The sequence below is a fragment of the Salvia miltiorrhiza genome, chromosome 7 (assembly GCF_028751815.1).
Source record: "Salvia miltiorrhiza cultivar Shanhuang (shh) chromosome 7, IMPLAD_Smil_shh, whole genome shotgun sequence".
Taxonomy (NCBI): Eukaryota; Viridiplantae; Streptophyta; class Magnoliopsida; order Lamiales; family Lamiaceae; genus Salvia; species Salvia miltiorrhiza.
Window position 1 is genome coordinate 196,819 of NC_080393.1, and position 17,551 is coordinate 214,369.

The following is a 17,551-nucleotide window of genomic DNA, read 5'->3' on the forward strand; positions in this document are numbered from 1 at the left end:
GTATTGCACACATTTCGTTCCACTAAGTTTAAATTAATTTCATTCTGAAAAAGTTTAAATTAATTTCATCATTTCATGTTTGTATTATATCTTCAAAGCTCTCTCTCTTTTATCTTTTTCATTTCTCCTCCATATTGGGACGTTCTTAAAAATTATGATCTTATTTATTTAAAATGATCTTTCTCTCTTATTATTTATAAAAAAAGTGTAAAACTCAATTTCTACAAACACAATTACTATATTTTTTAAAACTCGATCGTACTATTTTATTGGACCATAAATTTTAGGGACGAAGAGAGTATTAGATTGCTAGTCTACAGATATGGGACCTCCCCACTCAGAACATTCGGTCAAACATATATTCATATTTTTATACAAGAGAAATAATAAATACTGCACAAATTCTAAAACCACCATAATTTTGTGTCAAATTGGAATGTGTAGCCACATTTTTCCATGGTGTCCCTACAACAAAATTGATGGAACTGTAATTAATTAATAAAAAAAGGGTATAGTATAATATCATTGACCTTGACATAGAGATATACTACTTTAATTTTTCCCCAATTTTTACTGTAATTTCTTAGCAACAACCACTCCTATAAGATAGACTTTTATTTACCTTTATCCATCACTTAAAATCTGAACAAAATTATGTACTATCCCAAACAGTTTCATAGCATGTGTAGCTGTCAAATTCTATCTCATCTACCCCCATCAGCCAACTCCAAAATTCCGATCTAGCTTTATATATGTAAGTGTGGGCTGGACCAGACCGGCGCACTAACGCCCAAAAAATGAATTTGCCCAATGGGCTTAGTTGGACCGGCCCATAAAGTCAGAGCTAGGGCCTCGGAGAGATGCCTGACCCAGCCCGCATTTTGGCGGGCTTTGTGACCCAAGAAAAATCAGGATGGCCCGACCCAACTAGAATGACAATTTTTTTAAAAAAAATTACCATCACCGCACGCAGGCGAGAAACACCCTGCGTGTAGGACTTCAATACCAAACAATACAACAGCACACACAAGCGAGAATACAACACTACCTAAAGTGGAAAAACATGACTGCACGCAGATAAGATTGAACCCAAGACCTAATTAGTGCTCTAAATATACCCAACACAAGTACACAACATTAATTCAAATTGGACCAACTCCATATTATATTATTCAAAGCCCCTTATTTGATCGAATCAAATGTTTACAACCACACCTCAACCTTCCATTACTATCCCACATCATATAAAATCAAGCCATGCAAATAGCTAGAAAATTCTCATTTTCTTCGCTTAATCAACACTGAAGATTAGCTCCCGGGTCAACCCGGAGCTGGTTGCAATAATCTTTATAGTAATTGACCCGAGATGCCACCTGGCCGGCGTTCCCGCCGTTGCACTCGATGCTATTAATAGCACGGATCGTGGCGCCAAAGCCCTTGCCCGAAACAAAAGGGTTGTGGCTATTTTGCTGCCAAAACCATAACGAAGCCTTGAAAGATATAAGCGGATCCGTGGCCACGATTTCGGGGTTGCTCAATCCGTTGAATCCGATGGCTTCGCCGGCTTCACCGTAGTTGTAGTTCCACGTCAGCTGCAGCGGTCCTCGCCCGTAGTAGCGCTTGTTGGCCGCACACGGCCACTTTGCAACTGTTGCGTTGCAAAATGTTTGGCCGCCGGTTTCTTCGATGAAGCACATCTCTGCATATTAGGGGAAAATATAATTTAGAGGAAATTGATTAAATCCTCGATAGCAAAAGAAAATTATAGCCATACAGAAAAAAAAAAAAAATAATAGCTATTTTGAACTATAATCACCTTACACATGTTAATGATGAAAAAATTTAAAGACTGGCATTAGCCACCTACCGCTAGGCCAACACACGCGCACACAAATAAATTGACCTACCACTAAACCAACACACAAATATATTGATATATAGAGGGTAATTTATTATGAGGCAGTGTTCGGTGTTCATATATAGAATATGATTATTTTTTTGTGAACACTTCAAAAAGAAAAATTATGACTATTTTTACAGAACGGGAGAGTATACTTTTATCTATATGGCTATAATTTGTTATTACTATAATTTTGGCTAAAATAAGGTGTTGCCTTACTTTCAGTCTCATGCGCGACGTGGGCGAAGAATGCAGCGATCTCGCGCTTGGAATCGTCGGGGGAGCCGATGGTCCCGAAGCTCGGGTAGGCCGCCGCCGCCTCGACAAATCTGGGGCGTGTGTAGAAACCCTTGCCGGCGCAGTTGGGGCGGTCTTGCTTGGCAATGATCCCATTGAAGAAAGCGTCGGTCACAATATCACCCACTTTCACTCCATTGCTTCCAGTGCACGGCCCCGAGTGGCAGTCGGGCCCACAGTAGTCGGGGCCGTTGCCGCAGTAACCGTATTTGCTGCAGCACTCGCTCGTCCTGCAGCTGCATTTCTGGGCGGAGACGCATTGTTCGCCGCCCAGAAGAAGGCTGAGAAGGGTTAAGAAAGAGACGAGATTTTTCATTTTTTGGGTTGGTGTGGAGAGACAATGTGTGGAGTGAGAAGCTATTTATAATCACAAAATAGTAGATGCATATATTTATGAGTCACAGGCCGTATAGGTCAATATTAAAAAACTTTTGACTTCAATTAGTCTTTACTACTTTTTTGTGTCTCATTTCTTTCGCATTTTCAATTTCTTTTATATATATACCCAACCAGAATATAGTATATAATTAATTTTTAGAATTTAATTTCATATTTTAAGTTAATAATTGGTTTATTATTCCATAATTGAGAAATTATAATAATTTATATCGTCATTATTGAGCTTCGAATAAATCTTCTGCGTATATCGACATATGTTATTTATATATATATATATATATCTAGCTTTTGCATCCCAAATCTTCATAGTATTATTCAATAAAATAAAATGTTACTCAAATTTTAAAACCATCATTTATGGCCAATTTGGAAAATAAGTTTGCGTATGGGTAGTGTTTTCACACGCATGGTGTCCCTACAAAATAAATAGTGAAAACTGAAATTTAGAAAAAATGGAACATGCTTCGCTGATCTTGACTTTGAAACACTGCTATTTTCCTTGTGATTGCAAGTTTGCAACTTCATAGAAATATACGAAAAAACTTGGCATTTTGAGTAAAGTAGCGTTTGAATTAATGTGAAAAATCGACTGAGTCATGTTTCATTCTTCTATAAATCTGAGCATACAAATTTGCACAAAATTGTGCCTACCTTGTAACTGCGGGTTTGAGCACCTCCCAGCATAGGTACGGAGGTGCGGATGCGGGGGCGATACGATACGAGTACGGGGATACGTGGTTTTTAAAAATTATAGGGTGCGATTCGGCAATGATACATCTAATTATTAAAATTTTATGATATATAATGCTTATAAAATATATACAATTTAAATTTTCTTAAATTAATTATATGTAATTTACATTTTATTTTACCCAAAAGTTAAGCATTTTCAATTATATAAGTTAATTGAGCAACAATATAACGATTCAAATATTATTAGTCCAATATATAAGTTATAACTGAAAATAAAATTATCAAATTAACCTTGTGTTCGTGCACGAGATACGTGAATTTCACCTATGGAATTTGCGAATCCGGTTTATTTTTATAAATTGTTTTAAAAGATACGCCAAGTGGCGAATCGGGTGCGAATCCGACGAGAATCCGAGAGAATCGCACCCTAAAAGAATTCAATTCGCCGTACATGCTAATTTTTGAAGAATCCGTGCATCATAGACCTCCCACCATTTTCTTACATTACCTTTATTTTACTTTTCCTTTGATCTTTTTGGTTTTTAGCATTCTTTGTAGTAATTTTTTTACATTCTAAGAAAGTTCTCATGATGAGGGAGAGCTCACACAAGTTTTTATCTTTTTCATTTTATTATTTTAGTTCCACACTCAACCTATAGTTTTACACCCGTCACTGTTTATGCCTACTCTTTTCTCTTTTTTTTGTTTTTTTCAGAATTACAAAAAGTATCTATTATATAATCAAATAAGCAACCCGTGCGTAGACGGACGAAATCTCTACATCACACAAAGGTGGGAAAAAAATTAATTATATAAAAATAAATATAATTGAATTGAAAGGAATATTGATATTGTGAAAAGGAATGAAATTAATTAAATATTAAACATGATGGTTGAGTCATGAGTGATTAGGCCAGTTGGAAAATTGAATCATGGCAACAGTTATAAGGCCTTGAGTTTCCAGTGATATTTTATTTGTGCATTTAGATATGGTTGAATCATGGCAACAGTTAGAAAGCCTTGAGTTTCCAATGATATTTTATTTGTGTATTTAATTGGATTTGATTGAATCATGGCAACAGTTAGAAGGCCTTGAGTTTCCAATGATATTTTATTTGTTATGCAGATTTGGTTGGCACTTTTTTGCATTATTTCTTTCCTTTTTTGTGGTCCTATGGCTGTGGATAGCATAATTTAATATTAATTTCCCCTTATAGTGTGTGGGCAGTTTGTCTTGGCAGCACACTACCTGGTCACATGAAGTCTAATCCTCAATCCCCCAAAAACCCCTCTTTAACAATTGGCTGAATCCAATCCTGTCGGCAAAAGAATATTTCTTTTTCCATGTTTTCTTGATTTTCCCTTGTGGGTTTGCTGCAAAAATCAGTTCTTGATGGATTTATATGTCAGGTATGTATGCACTCCAGCTCCCTGCTTTGAATTGAATTTCAAGAACTGTTGAAGATTCTGAATTTTGTTCTAGCTAGTGAAACTGTGATCTGATTCTGAATTGATTTGTGGCATGGCATGATCACTGACTTTCAATTTTTCAATAATTGGGGTTTCTGATAATTTTGCAGAATATGATGTGATTGAATTGATCTTGTATGGAAACATCACTACTTGTTTACAAAAAATTGGGGGTTTTGGTGTTGTTTGAGAGAATTTTTGTTTGTTGAAACTGAGAGAAGCTGAGTTTGTGGGGAAAATGGAAAACAAGTGCAAGGGCATAGTGTGGTTTAGGAGGGATTTGATGTGATTGAATTGATTTTGTATGGAAACATCACTACTTGTTTACCAAAAATTGGGGGTTTTGGTGTTGTTTGAGAGAATTTTTGTTTGTAGAATCTGAGAGAAGCTGAATTTGTGGGGGAAATGGAAAACAAGTGCAAGAGCATAGTGTGGTTTAGGAGGGATTTGAGGATTGAAGACAATCCAGCTTTAGCAGCTGTTTCAAGGGATGAGAGTGTGTTACCTGTTTTCATATGGTGCCCTAAGGAGGAAGGCCCATATCACCCCGGCCGAGTTTCGAGGTGGTGGCTCAAGCACTCCCTTATTCATCTGCAGCAGTCACTCAGATCTCTTGGTGCAGACCTCGTCGTGATCAAAGCCGAGAGCACCCTCTCTGCTCTCTTAGACTGCATCAGCGTTGTCGGGGCAACCAAAGTCGTGTATAACCATCTTTATGGTATGGTTTTTCCTATCATAATTGACCTATAATTTGTGTGGATTCATTTCTTCAAATGTGAATGCCTTCTAATATATGGGATGCTGCTTCTTTTTCTTGAAACAAGATCACATTAGAAATGATCTTTGGTGTTTCAAGCTCAAATTTGGCAGTCTATGACTTTGTTTCATTAGTAATATTATCTTTTTCAAATGGTGAAAACTTGGCCTTATAGAAGTTTCAATCTAGGACTCTGCAAGTGTTCATTTAGGATCAGAATGCCTCAAAATTCTCCAAGTATCTTTTTCTTTTTATGTATTTGGTTAGATATTTATATCTGGGATAGTTTAAGATGCTGAGATATTTATTTGATTTGATCTTTTTGCCAGATCCAATTTCACTTGTTCGTGATCATAATATTAAGCAGAAGTTGGTTGAACTTGGCATTGATGTGCAAAGCTATAACGGCGAGCTACTGTTTGAGCCGTGGGAAGTGTATGATGACGATGAACAAGCGTTTACAACCTTCAACGCATACTGGGAGAAATGCATGAACACGCAGAAAGAGCCTGCTTCGCATCTTCCACCGTGGCGTTTGGCTCTCGCTGAAGGTATATATGCTGCCACTCATTTGTAATGTAGCTCTGCTCAGCAACTGCTCATTATTTTCTCTCGAACAGGGGCGGGGAAGAACACCTCGATCGAGGCACTGGACCTTGAAAACGAATCAGAAAAGCCGAGTAACGCCTTACTGGGGCGAGGGTGGTCACCCGGTTGGAGCAGTGCCGACAAGACTTTCAGTGAGTTCGTTGAACACCATCTGCTTAACTACTCGAGAGACAGGCTAAGGGTCGGGGGAAACTCCACGTCCCTTCTGTCTCCGTATCTGCACTTCGGGGAGCTCAGCATTAGGAAAGTGTTTCAGAGCGTGCGAATGAAGCAGTTCGTTTGGAGAAACGAGCAAAACACGCAAGGAGAAGAGAGCGCAGCGCTCTTCCTTAGGGCCATCGGCCTCAGAGAGTATTCTCGTTACATCTGTTTCAATTTCCCGTTCACCCACGAGAGGTCGCTGCTCAGCAGCCTCCAGTATTTCCCATGGGACACCAACCAGGCCCATTTCAAGGCCTGGAGACAGGGCCGGACGGGCTACCCGCTCGTGGATGCAGGAATGAGAGAGCTGTGGGCGACCGGATGGATTCACAACCGGATTAGGATAATTGTCTCGAGCTTCTTCGTGAAGTTTCTTATTCTGCCATGGCAATGGGGCATGAAGTATTTCTGGGACACACTTCTTGATGCAGACTTGGAAAGCGATATCCTCGGCTGGCAATACATTTCCGGCAGCTTGCCCGATGGCCACGAGCTCGAGCGTATGGATAGCCCACAGGTAACTACTAATTCATCTCTCACAATTTTTGTTGATATGTCTTGAATCTACCGCTTCGCAGAGCTGTACGGGGGTCTCGCTGAAATGTAAATCTGTGTCTTCTTTACGTTTCTGTTCATTTATTGCTCAATAATTGTATTCCGTCACAACAATTTTACTGAAATGTAAACATTGCCACATTGTGATCCAGGTGCAGGGGTTCAAATTCGACCCGGAGGGCGAATACGTGAGGCAGTGGCTGCCGGAATTAGCACGGATGCCGGCCGAGTGGATCCATCATCCGTGGGATGCTCCTCCGTCCGTGCTCAGATCCGCAGGCGTGGACCTCGGATCAAACTACCCGAGGCCTATAATTGATGTCGAGCTAGCCAGGGATAGGCTGACCGAGGCCATAGCAGTCATGCGCGGGAAAGAAGCAGCAGCAACGAGCAATGGCACGGATGAAGTGGTGTTCGACAACTCCGAGCCCCACGAGAAACCGGCTGTGGCCAAGGCAGCGAAGAACCCCTGTCCGGCTAGCTCGTCTCACGACCAAAGGGTCCCATCGATGAGGAACTCCAAAAGCGCGATTCAGAATAGGAAACGGGTGTTGGAAGATAACTTGAACAGCTGCAACGTCGGCACTCAGGCGGCGAAAATGGACGATGACTTGTGCTCTACAGCTGAATCTTCTTCATCGAAGAAAGCCATGACAAACAGCAGAGTTTCCTTCTCTGTTCCTCGGAACTGCTCTTCGATGTCGACTGGCGCCCCGTGTCCGGTCCCCGACTCGTCCGACCACAATTACAGTTGGCAGGAAGAGGTCGGAAGGGAGGAGATGTCGAGCAAAAACGGTAAGACACCATGGTAATTAAAAGCCTTATTATAGATGAATGTAAAGTTTGTAGCTTCATATTCGACTCCGATTTTCAGGGAAACAGATGCTTCATGAAGAGAAAAGCTCATCGCTCAATCTCTGAGTGTGAGGGCATATATGCTGTGGCTGTAACAGAATGAGAGATTCTTTGCATCTCTTGTAGAGTAGTAGTTGGTATCTGTAACATATTTTTCATTCTTCTCAGTGTTGGTGAAAGAGTAGTTATCTTTCCTTTTGAGAAAAGCGAAAGAGTAGTTATAGAAGTTTGTTCTTGTATGTTCTCTCCTTCCCACATACATAAAACCAACATAACTTTATCCTTTGTTTGCTTAATTATATACTCTATTTTGATAAATTTTTTGTTTTTTATTAGGGTTATTGCCATTTAAAATACCTAACTTTTGACCCATTTTTAGTTTTGCACACGAATTTTTAAATGTGTAACTAAATACACGGCTTGAATATTGTTGTAATTTCACAACTTGTCATAAGTTGTCGATACTTCCGGATTGATAGAAAGAGAAGTTGATGAGAGGAGAAATAGATATGCCTACAAGTTTGCCAAAAGGAATGAAGAAGGTGACAGAAGGTGGTTTCATGCATGAAACTAAATTCTCCAAATTTAAATCTATTTCAGACTTAATCAATTTTAAAAAATCAAAGCTACAATTTATGATTTTGAAAAGGTTGCAGAAATATGCTAAAATTAATACTGCACAAATTCGAGCTAAAACGGTGCAATAAAAGAAAATTCATGCACCACTATCTTCGAAAATTTGCAAAAATTTGGAGATTTTAGTTTCGTGGTAAAATTATAATAAAATTAAAAATTTATGTATTGTCATACTAAAATTTAAAATTAAAGTTCACATGCAAACTACAGGAAATTGCGCAATTCATTAATTGACTTAAAGTTCATATATTTACATATGAGTATCTTCTTTTTTCCACATAAAAAAAGGTTATATAGCAGTTTAAAAAATTAATATCAATTTGGTACCTCGTGATGATGAATTTATCACACATGAAACATTAAGAAAAATCTCTTTTTATATAGGTATGTTGATTCCTATCTTCATAAAAAAATATTTCTATTAATACTATATCCCTCTTAAAAAATAATGCCAATTAAGCTTCGATTTGCATGCAATCAAAAAAAAAAAAAACCCTCTACAATACGTAGTACTCATATATGGTATTAGCTTGTCATAACTCGTTACGTGCAAACTTCACAATACGAAAATTACAAGCACACATAAAAATTAACAAGACATTAACGTAAACCCACATTTAGTTTGCTCAAACTAAACCGGCACTGTCCTAATCTCCCTCTGCAACTCTTCCTCATTCTCCATCGACATCTCCTCCAACGACCTCCCCTTCGACTCCGGCACCAGCAGCGTCAACGCCATCCCCAACGCGTTCACGCACCCCAGCACCATCAGCGCGTTCCTCACCCCCATCCCCGCCGGATACCCCGCCTCCGCCTTCCCCGCCTCCCTCGCCTGCGCCGCGTACAGGAACCCGAACGCCCCCACCATCGCCCCCACCTTCCCCGCCGCCGCCGATATCCCGTGGCACGTCGCCCTCAATCTCACCGGAAATATCTCCGCCGCCACCACGAACGTCGTCGCGTTCGGCCCGAAATTCGCGAAGAAGAAGGTCAACGAGTACATGATCACGAAACCGATTCTGTTCTCGCTGCGAGTCCAGTGATCGTAAGGGATCGCTAGCGCGAACATGAACGCCGTCATGAAGAAGAACCCCATGAACTGGATCGCGAAACGCCCGATCCTGTCGATGAAAACCACGGTGAACCAGTAACCAGGCACGGTGCTGCACAGCGCGATTAGGGTTTGAGCTCGAGCGATTCTGTACATCTCTTCCATGGCGTTCATCGTCTTCGGCGGCGGGGTCCACCCGATCGCTGTGAAGATGTCCTTCTGGAAAAGGTTCTGACTGTAGAAGGCGATGTCGAGCAGGAACCACGTCGTCGTCGTGCCGAGCAAATGCAGCCCGTGGCGGCGGAGGAATTGTTTCGAGAACAATCCGAATGCATTCGTAGAGTCATTCATTTTCTCCTGCTCGGCTTCTATCTCCACCTGCAGCACCTTCGACATGTCCGCCGCCGCCCGCTTCGCGTTCCTCGCCACCAGCGCCGTGTACCGCGCGGTCTCCGGCATCTTCGCGCGCCAGTAGTAGGTCAGGGCCGCCGGGAGCGCGCCGAACATGAGTATCACGCGCCACGCGTAGTCGGCTTCCGGGGCTGTGGACGCGCCGCCGCCGTGTTCGTACGCGGGGGCCGGGAACGCGGCCTCGAACGCCGCCGCCACCGCGATCGCCACCATCCCGCCGGTCAGGATCCCGAACCCCTGCATCGCGAAGACGGCGGCGACGAAGGCGCCGCGGGTTTTCTTATTGGCGTACTCCGACATGATGGTGGCGGAGAGCGGGTAGTCGCCGCCGATGCCGAAGCCGAGCCAGAAGCGGGAGAAGCAGAGGGTGGCCATGACGGCCTTCGGCGTGGCGCCGAACGACAGCCCCGAGGCGGCGGAGGATATGATCATCAGCATGAGCGTCATCCCGTACACTCTTTTCCGGCCTAATTTGTCGCCGAGCCACCCGAAGAAGAGCTGCCCCGCCAGCGTGCCGCAGAAGGCGACGCCGTTGACGGCGGAGGAGACGTTCGGGGGAAGCGTGCCGGGGTTGGCGGCGCCGTCGCGGTGGTAGTATATGCGGCCGAGGAGCTTGGTGACGAGAGAGATGCAGAAGAGGTCGTAGGCGTCAGTGAAGAACCCCATTCCGGCTATCACTATTGCGGTGAAATGGTACCATTGCGTTTTGGCTGAATCGAGTGCGGTAAGCACCTGCATTTGTTGTCTAGCCATTATTTTTTTAAGGGTTTTTGTTAATTTTTGACAATTTATTAATCTATGCCTCGAGATATATATATATAGAGAGAAAAGATCAGTCGAGAGAGTACATATTTTTGCGAAATTGAGAAGACGTGAACAGATCAATAATTTTTATGAATAAGCATGTCGTTAGTCTGAGGTTTGAATATTAAATGGCCGAAATTTTTAGCATTTTAAATAGATACGTATGTTCATAAATTATGATTGGTTTATTCATAAAATTTATTTATTTGTTCATTATTCTCAGTTATCACGAAAAAATAAATTTCTTACTGAAACCTAACCCTATATATATAAGTTATATATATAAGCTAGCTATTTATTTGTACTACGACTATTATGTCATGAAGGGCAGCTTGAAAGGTGGGGTTTGATCCCTGGACCAATAATAATGTGACGGATGGAGTATATGTGGTGCCGAACAAGTACATTGCAGAACACTTTGAAAGTAAGATGGATAACAAATAATAAGAAGTTATATACGTCAAGTAAGAGATGTTGGAAGTGATAGGTATCAAGTAATTAGAAGCATATATTTGGTAAGAAAAGATTAGGAAAATTGGAATGGCATCATGTGAATTAAGCTACCTACAAATTTTTGCAAGTTAGTGATCGGAATTCAAGAAATATAAAAAACGTGTCGGTATCATAAAAACGGTTGTGAGTCTGTGAAACTGACTTAAGACTATATATGGAAATAAAGTATTATTCTTTTGTTGACTTTCCTAAGAGTACGTATTATTCTTTTTTTCATAATAGGGCCGGAATATTTCTATTTATTTTTATTACTATTATGGTTATTTATGATATTTTGTGCAGACCTGACTCTCGGCTTGGCAAAGTTCAGCTCCGCCTTCCAGCTAGTATAACATATACCAGCTCTGATGGTTTGATTCCAGGACACAGATCTATATAAAGGGGCTTGGGCTAATGGGTCTTAGGGATCAAAGTGGAAAATATTATTTTAGTGTCGTTTTCTGCTTTTATCTATTTTCTATTATAGGGATTATTTTTGAACTCGTCATATTGAAATGGAAACTAGCTAAAAGATCAATCGGAAACAAGTGAAAAAATTTAAAGTGGGTTTTGGTGCTGCCGTCAGGGAAACAAGGGAAATTAGTGTTTATTCGCGTGTGGGAACTCAATACTATAATAATTGATGGCAAAATAATAAGGATAATTAAACTACTTTCGACTTAGGTTTGAAAATAGCCTAATTTTCAAGATATGTTGGCTTGTCTGCATATGGTTAGGTCGTTGTTTTTAATAACCGTATAATATATAGATAAGAGAGAATGAGCATATTGTGACGGGATATATACTGAAAGATGATAAAGTAGACATGAGGTATGACGAGTAAATAATCTTCTTAAAATCGACACTATTATTCCCAAAAGGCCAAAATTACGTACATGTCAAACCAAATACAGTACATATTTCTTCAAAAAAAAAAAGAACTTAGCATGCTTTAAAACTCCAATCAACAAAAAATATACGTGTGTCATTGTTAGTAGAAAGATCAATTTTTCACGTACGCTATGTAGTAGGATTGTTGTATTGAATTCTAGGTAGGTCAATTGAGTCGATCCACTTAGTTTTAGGTCTATTTTTAATTTGGTTGAATCAGATTAATTTTGTTGAGACTCAAAATTTAAGACAATTACATTAATGGTTCCAGAAAAACATGTGCAATTCGTCATTTAGATATGTTCCATAAAAATTACTCATGACCCATCACTCCGCTCATCACAATAAAATGAAACTCATATTTTCTCACAAAAAAATAAAATAAAATGAACAATAAAATCTTGATATAGTACACTAATCTCATAATGAAATGAGAAACAAATTACAAAATCTTCCAAAACCCAATACAAAAAAAGAATACAAATGTGAAAAACTTCAATAATGAAACCAGCACTATATATATGGTTGCCTTCGACTTAACTAGAGAATTAAATCCACAAACATTATTATTGTTCACAACAATTCATCAACACACACACACGTATACATGTAGTAAAACTTACTTACACAATCAAATACTATATCTCAAGCTCCTTGTGGCTCATTGCTTTCTTCAATATTTTCTTGAGACGCCTCTTCCAACGACTTACCCTTTGCCTCCGGCACCGCTAAGGTGCATAACATGCCAAGAAAATTAATGACCCCAAGAACAATGAGAGCATTCTTGACGCCGATGCCCGGCGGGAACCCGTGGTCCGTCTTCGTCTTGTCCTTGCTCTGGGCGGCGTACAGAAACCCGTAAGCTCCGACAATGGCTCCGGCCTTCCCAGCCGCGGCCGAGATCCCGTGGCAGGTCGACCTCAGCCTCGCCGGGAAGATCTCGGCCGGCACCACGAAGGTCGTGGCGTTGGGCCCGAAGTTGGCGAAGAAGAACGTGAGGCCGTACATCACCACGAACCCGATCCGGTTATCCTTCTTCGTCCAGTGATCGTAGGGGATGGCGACGGCGAACATGAACACCGTCATGAAGAAGAACCCCATCATCTGGATGGCGAACCGCCCGATGATGTCGATGAAGAACACGGTGAACCAGTAACCGGGCACGGTGCTGCAGAGCGCGAGTAGGGTTTGGGCCTTGGAGATCTTGTAGACCTCTCCGATGGCGTTCATGGTCTTTGCCGGCGGGATCCACCCGATGGCGCTGAAGACGTCCTTCTGGAAGAGGTTCTGGCTGTAGAAGGCGATGTCGAGGAGGAACCACGTCGAGGTGGTGCCGAAGAGGTGCAGGCCATGGCGTTTCACGAATTCCTTCGATAGCAAGCCGAAGTTGTTGCCCTTCTGCTGCCGCTCCACCTTCTCCTCCTCCACCTCCAGCTCCACGTTGAGCACTCGCCCCATGTCCTGCGCCGCCTGCTTCGCGTTCTTCGCGACGAGGGCGGTGTAGCGGGCCGTCTCCGGCATCTTCATCCGCCAGTAGAAGGTCAGGGCCGCCGGGAGGGCGCCGAACATCAGGATGATGCGCCACACGTAGTCCGCCTGCGGCGGGGTGGAGGCGGCGGCGTCCTGCTCGTACGTCGGGGACTTGTACGCGTGGTCGAACGCGGCCGACACGATGAGGGAGATGATCCCGCCGAAGAGGATCCCGAAGCCCTGCATGGCGAAGACGGCCGCCACGAAGGCGCCCCGGGTCTTCTTGTTGGCGTACTCCGCCATGATGGTGGCGGAGAGCGGGTAGTCGCCGCCGATGCCGAAGCCGAGCCAGAAGCGGAAGAAGCAGAGGGTGGTCATGACGCCCTTCGGGGAGTTCCCGAAGGAGAGGCCGGAGGCGATGGAGCAGACGATCATGATCAGGAGGGTCATCCCGTAGACCTTCTTCCGGCCCATCTTGTCGCCGAGCCAGCCGAAGAAGAGCTGGCCGGAGAGGGTGCCGACGAGGGCGACGCCGGTGACGGAGGAGGAGACGGTCGGGGGGAGCGTGCCGGGTTTCAGGGCGCCGGGCACCGTGTAGTAGATGCGGCCGAGCAGCTTGGCGATGAGGGAGATGCTGAAGAGATCGTAGGCGTCGGTGAAAAACCCCATTCCGGCGACCACAATTGCCGTGAAATGGTAGAGTTGGGTTTTGGCGACATCGAGTGCGTTAAGCACTTGTAATTGCTCTCTAGCCATTGCACCTCAATTTTTTCACTTCCCTCTCTTCCAATATACCGAATTTACGTGCCACTGTTTCAAGATGAATATCGCAATTAATCATCGATGACCGCTGAAATTTAAAATAATTGGTATACTTTTACACGTTCGAAAAAAATTGACCTATTTTTTTTTTATAAATCGGCTTAAATAATAGTGTTACATATTTTGCAATACAATTTAAAATAATTTTAGTTGATAAATTATATGATCTTATAAAATTTTGAGGAAAAGAATGTAGGACAACAATTATTGATGCAAGATGGAGAGCATGGAATAGATTAAAACACTGTCATGAATAGAATATAAATGAGTTCAAATAGTAAATATAATAATTTTCTAAAAAGTCAAATATTCTTAGATTCAGATAATTTATTTTATCAGATAAGTCAATTACACAGATAAATAGCATGAAAAATATGGTGTCATTACGTCGCTGTGCATCCAACTCCAACTAGTTCAGTCGTGAGTAAACAAATTTGAGATTATGAATGAGAACCGAATTCTACTCTACTCCAAGTCGTCTAATTAATTTCTACTTCAACTAATTACAAAATCAACTCCTAAAATTGTGTTCAATTTAAATAAACCTGTTGCAGTTAGAAACTGACCGGAAACTGACAATCGAAGCTAGAAACAATCAGGTATTGAGTTTCAAAAAAAAAAAAAACTCAGCTATTAATCATGATCTAATTTCATTTCATGCATTTCAAAAGATGGAAATGCAAATTTTTGAAGGAAATGAGATTTGAGATTAGTAAGAGGTTGACTTTTACCTGGAAGGAGATGATCGATGGAGGAGAGAATGAGTTGAAGGATGGGTGCTGGATTTGATGAAGAATGGCGATAATATATAACAGTGAGCTGCCTAAATCAGTTGAAATAATTAACAATAATCAACAAGAATAATCTCCGGCATCTAATGGCATATACCCTAATCAGGTCAACTCTCTCTTGGCTGTTACAGATTGTGCAACTCCAAGTTGAAACATATATATATCATATAAAATTTCACATTAGTTTAATGATAAATCATGTTTATGTTTGCATCTTTGGAAGCAATCTGCTGGCGTGTGAACTAGACAGTGTGACATGCAGCATGGATAAAAAAACTATCTGATTGATGGCGATTTATTTTTTTTCTTAATTTTCATTGATAAAATGCTTTGGTAGCAATATTAATCACTTGCTACTGATAGGAAAAAGATTGAAGTGCTTAATTCAACTCAAAGAAAAGATTGAAAAATGATCAAACTAATAATGGCAGTTCATTGATATTTAATTCCAATTTAGCTTTGGTCTAAAGTGACAAGTTAATCACTAGTATTAAAATTCGTGCAACATGTCATCAATGAAGGTTTTAAGCTAATAATATCTTATTAAAAAGTCAAATATGATTGGCCCAATTTGGATATGGCTAGTAATTCTGTTCCTACTTGACTACTTGAATGATATCATGGTTTATGGGTTAATTAATTGCATGTAAATTCACGATTTTTTGTCATTTTTATCTTTTATGATATTTAAAATTGACAAATTAATTCACCAATTAAAAAGTTACTCTTTGTGGATAATTATACCTCATGAAAATATTAAGAATAAAGTTTTAATTGGAGAATAAATTTGTCAATTTTAAATATCGTGAAAAAATTCAGAAATTTCCGTTTGTAAATTTATAGACAATTAATCCTTGTTATTACAGCCTTTCACAAGTTGCATAAAAATAACTTGGTTTTTGAATTACAAAAAAATACTACTCGCGATCGATATACCGGCAACGTTTTATATTAAAGTGAGATCTGATATGGAAATAGCGTTTGTTGAAATACGAAAATTTTGTTAAGATATTCCAAATAGTTACAATCTTCACTAAAAGAAGCAATTAATATTTTTAAGAATTTAAAAAATATCAGAAAAGTCAATCAACAAATATATAGCAACATTAATTCAAAATTTGTTGTCTAGTGCTGCTAAACCCTTTTATCATTTTTTTTGGTAGGCTATAGCTAGGTAATATATTTATAATTTCAAGTGTATGAATGTGCAACCGGATAATAATTTATGTTTTGCCAAATTTGTCAACGACTAAAATAACTTAACTTTTTGTCAAATTTGTCGATGATGTAATAATCGAGTTTTTAGAAAAATTATGTTTAGATATATAATACGATAGGGTATAAGAAATGATTGCTCTCATCCTTTTGAGCATAGCAATTTCGATGCGAATATATCTTTTATAATATGATTTAAAATAATTTATTTTCTGAGAAAAAAAATTCAGGAGCGAATGCCCTCACGTGAGGGGTGTATCTGCTTATTTCTCCTATAAAAGTTTGAAAATTTTCCGTTTTATGAAAAGTATATCATAATAAACCATATATACTGCTTAATTTTTTTGCTAACTATATATTTTTTTTTTGATCGGGCAAAGTCATGTTAGATGTTAGTAATTAGTTTCCCCCATCCACTCCAAGAACCACCTTATCTCTCCATTCACCAAGATCCACCTTATATCTCCCATCTCCAATTCGCTCCCAAGAGGGATCGAACCCGGGTCACTTCACTTAAGTGAGGACCCGGTGGTCAGTGGGCTAAGCCCCCTGGTTTCTTAACTATATTAACGGACATGAATGCTTTCTTTGCCAATTAATAAATAAAAAGTCAAAACAGATTGATTTTATATACACAATTGATCAATTGTAATGGTGACTCCATCATCTGCATATACGATACAAGCAAAGTACGAACCGTATCACCCCAAGCTTACTTTCTTTTTTTAGAAAGAGTAGTTGAAGCATTTTTTATTTTTTTTGGAGGTGAAAGAAGAATTATTCTATTAAATCTGTGTGAACAATATCAAAAAGCCAAGCCAAAAAGTCGGACTTCCAGATTATAATAACACCAGAATCAACAACATAATTAGCTAAAACATAGTCGAAGCAATTTTCAAAATATATACTTATTTGCATACGTTATGTTCTGTTGTATAGAGAGATAAATAAAACAGATTATAGGCTTGCTCAGTTTGTGAGATGGTGCTCGAAGTCCGTTAGTTGGACTAGTAACTTTTCTAGTTAACTGAGGGATAATGTTGCTAATGATATTTTTTAATATATGAATTTATCTTCCTTCTAAAAAAACGAAATAAAGGTCTGCCTAATAAAGCTAAACAGGGATAAGTAAGTTTGGGAAAAATCGGTTGGGATTTGTTAACTAACTATGCAATTTGGGCTAATAAGTTGGGCTTGGGCCCTAGTGTAATAATGAGCTGGACTTGGGCAAG

The 17,551-nt window shown here is 40.3% G+C and overlaps 4 protein-coding genes across 6 annotated transcripts in view; 1 reads left to right on the top strand and 3 right to left on the bottom strand.

Moving 5' to 3' along the window:
* Positions 1–1,137: 1,137 nt before the first annotated feature.
* Positions 1,138–2,558, bottom strand: LOC130991243 (chitinase 6-like). The gene is made up of 2 exons (XM_057915354.1): positions 2,120–2,558; positions 1,138–1,699 (listed from the first exon to the last, which is right to left on the bottom strand). The coding sequence occupies exons 1-2, from the start codon at positions 2,511–2,513 to the stop codon at positions 1,296–1,298; spliced, it is 798 nt and encodes a 265-aa protein (XP_057771337.1). The 5' UTR covers positions 2,514–2,558; the 3' UTR covers positions 1,138–1,295.
* Positions 2,559–4,204: 1,646 nt separating this feature from the next.
* Positions 4,205–17,551, top strand: part of LOC130991235 (cryptochrome-1) — a 71,648-nt gene continuing 58,301 nt past the window's right edge. The window contains exons 1-6 of one of the 3 annotated variants that reach the window (XM_057915342.1): positions 4,205–4,699; positions 4,870–5,477; positions 5,846–6,067; positions 6,137–6,843; positions 7,034–7,676; positions 7,756–8,054. In XM_057915342.1, the coding sequence (XP_057771325.1) occupies positions 5,165–5,477; positions 5,846–6,067; positions 6,137–6,843; positions 7,034–7,676; positions 7,756–7,802 (1,932 nt within the window). In that variant the 5' untranslated portion in view covers positions 4,205–4,699; positions 4,870–5,164 and the 3' untranslated portion in view covers positions 7,803–8,054. Of the gene's footprint in view, positions 4,700–4,869; positions 5,478–5,845; positions 6,068–6,136; positions 6,844–7,033; positions 7,677–7,755; positions 8,055–17,551 lie in introns of those variants that run through there. The other 2 variants (XM_057915344.1, XM_057915343.1) reach the window with 2 other exon arrangements.
* LOC130991238 (low affinity inorganic phosphate transporter 1-like) lies at positions 8,856–10,782 on the bottom strand. Its single transcript, XM_057915347.1, has one exon. The coding sequence runs from the start codon at positions 10,585–10,587 to the stop codon at positions 9,004–9,006; it is 1,584 nt and encodes a 527-aa protein (XP_057771330.1). The 5' UTR covers positions 10,588–10,782; the 3' UTR covers positions 8,856–9,003.
* On the bottom strand, positions 12,383–15,217 carry LOC130991239 (probable inorganic phosphate transporter 1-7). Its single transcript, XM_057915348.1, has 2 exons — positions 15,045–15,217; positions 12,383–14,301 (listed from the first exon to the last, which is right to left on the bottom strand). The coding sequence occupies exon 2, from the start codon at positions 14,245–14,247 to the stop codon at positions 12,667–12,669; it is 1,581 nt and encodes a 526-aa protein (XP_057771331.1). The 5' UTR covers positions 14,248–14,301; positions 15,045–15,217; the 3' UTR covers positions 12,383–12,666.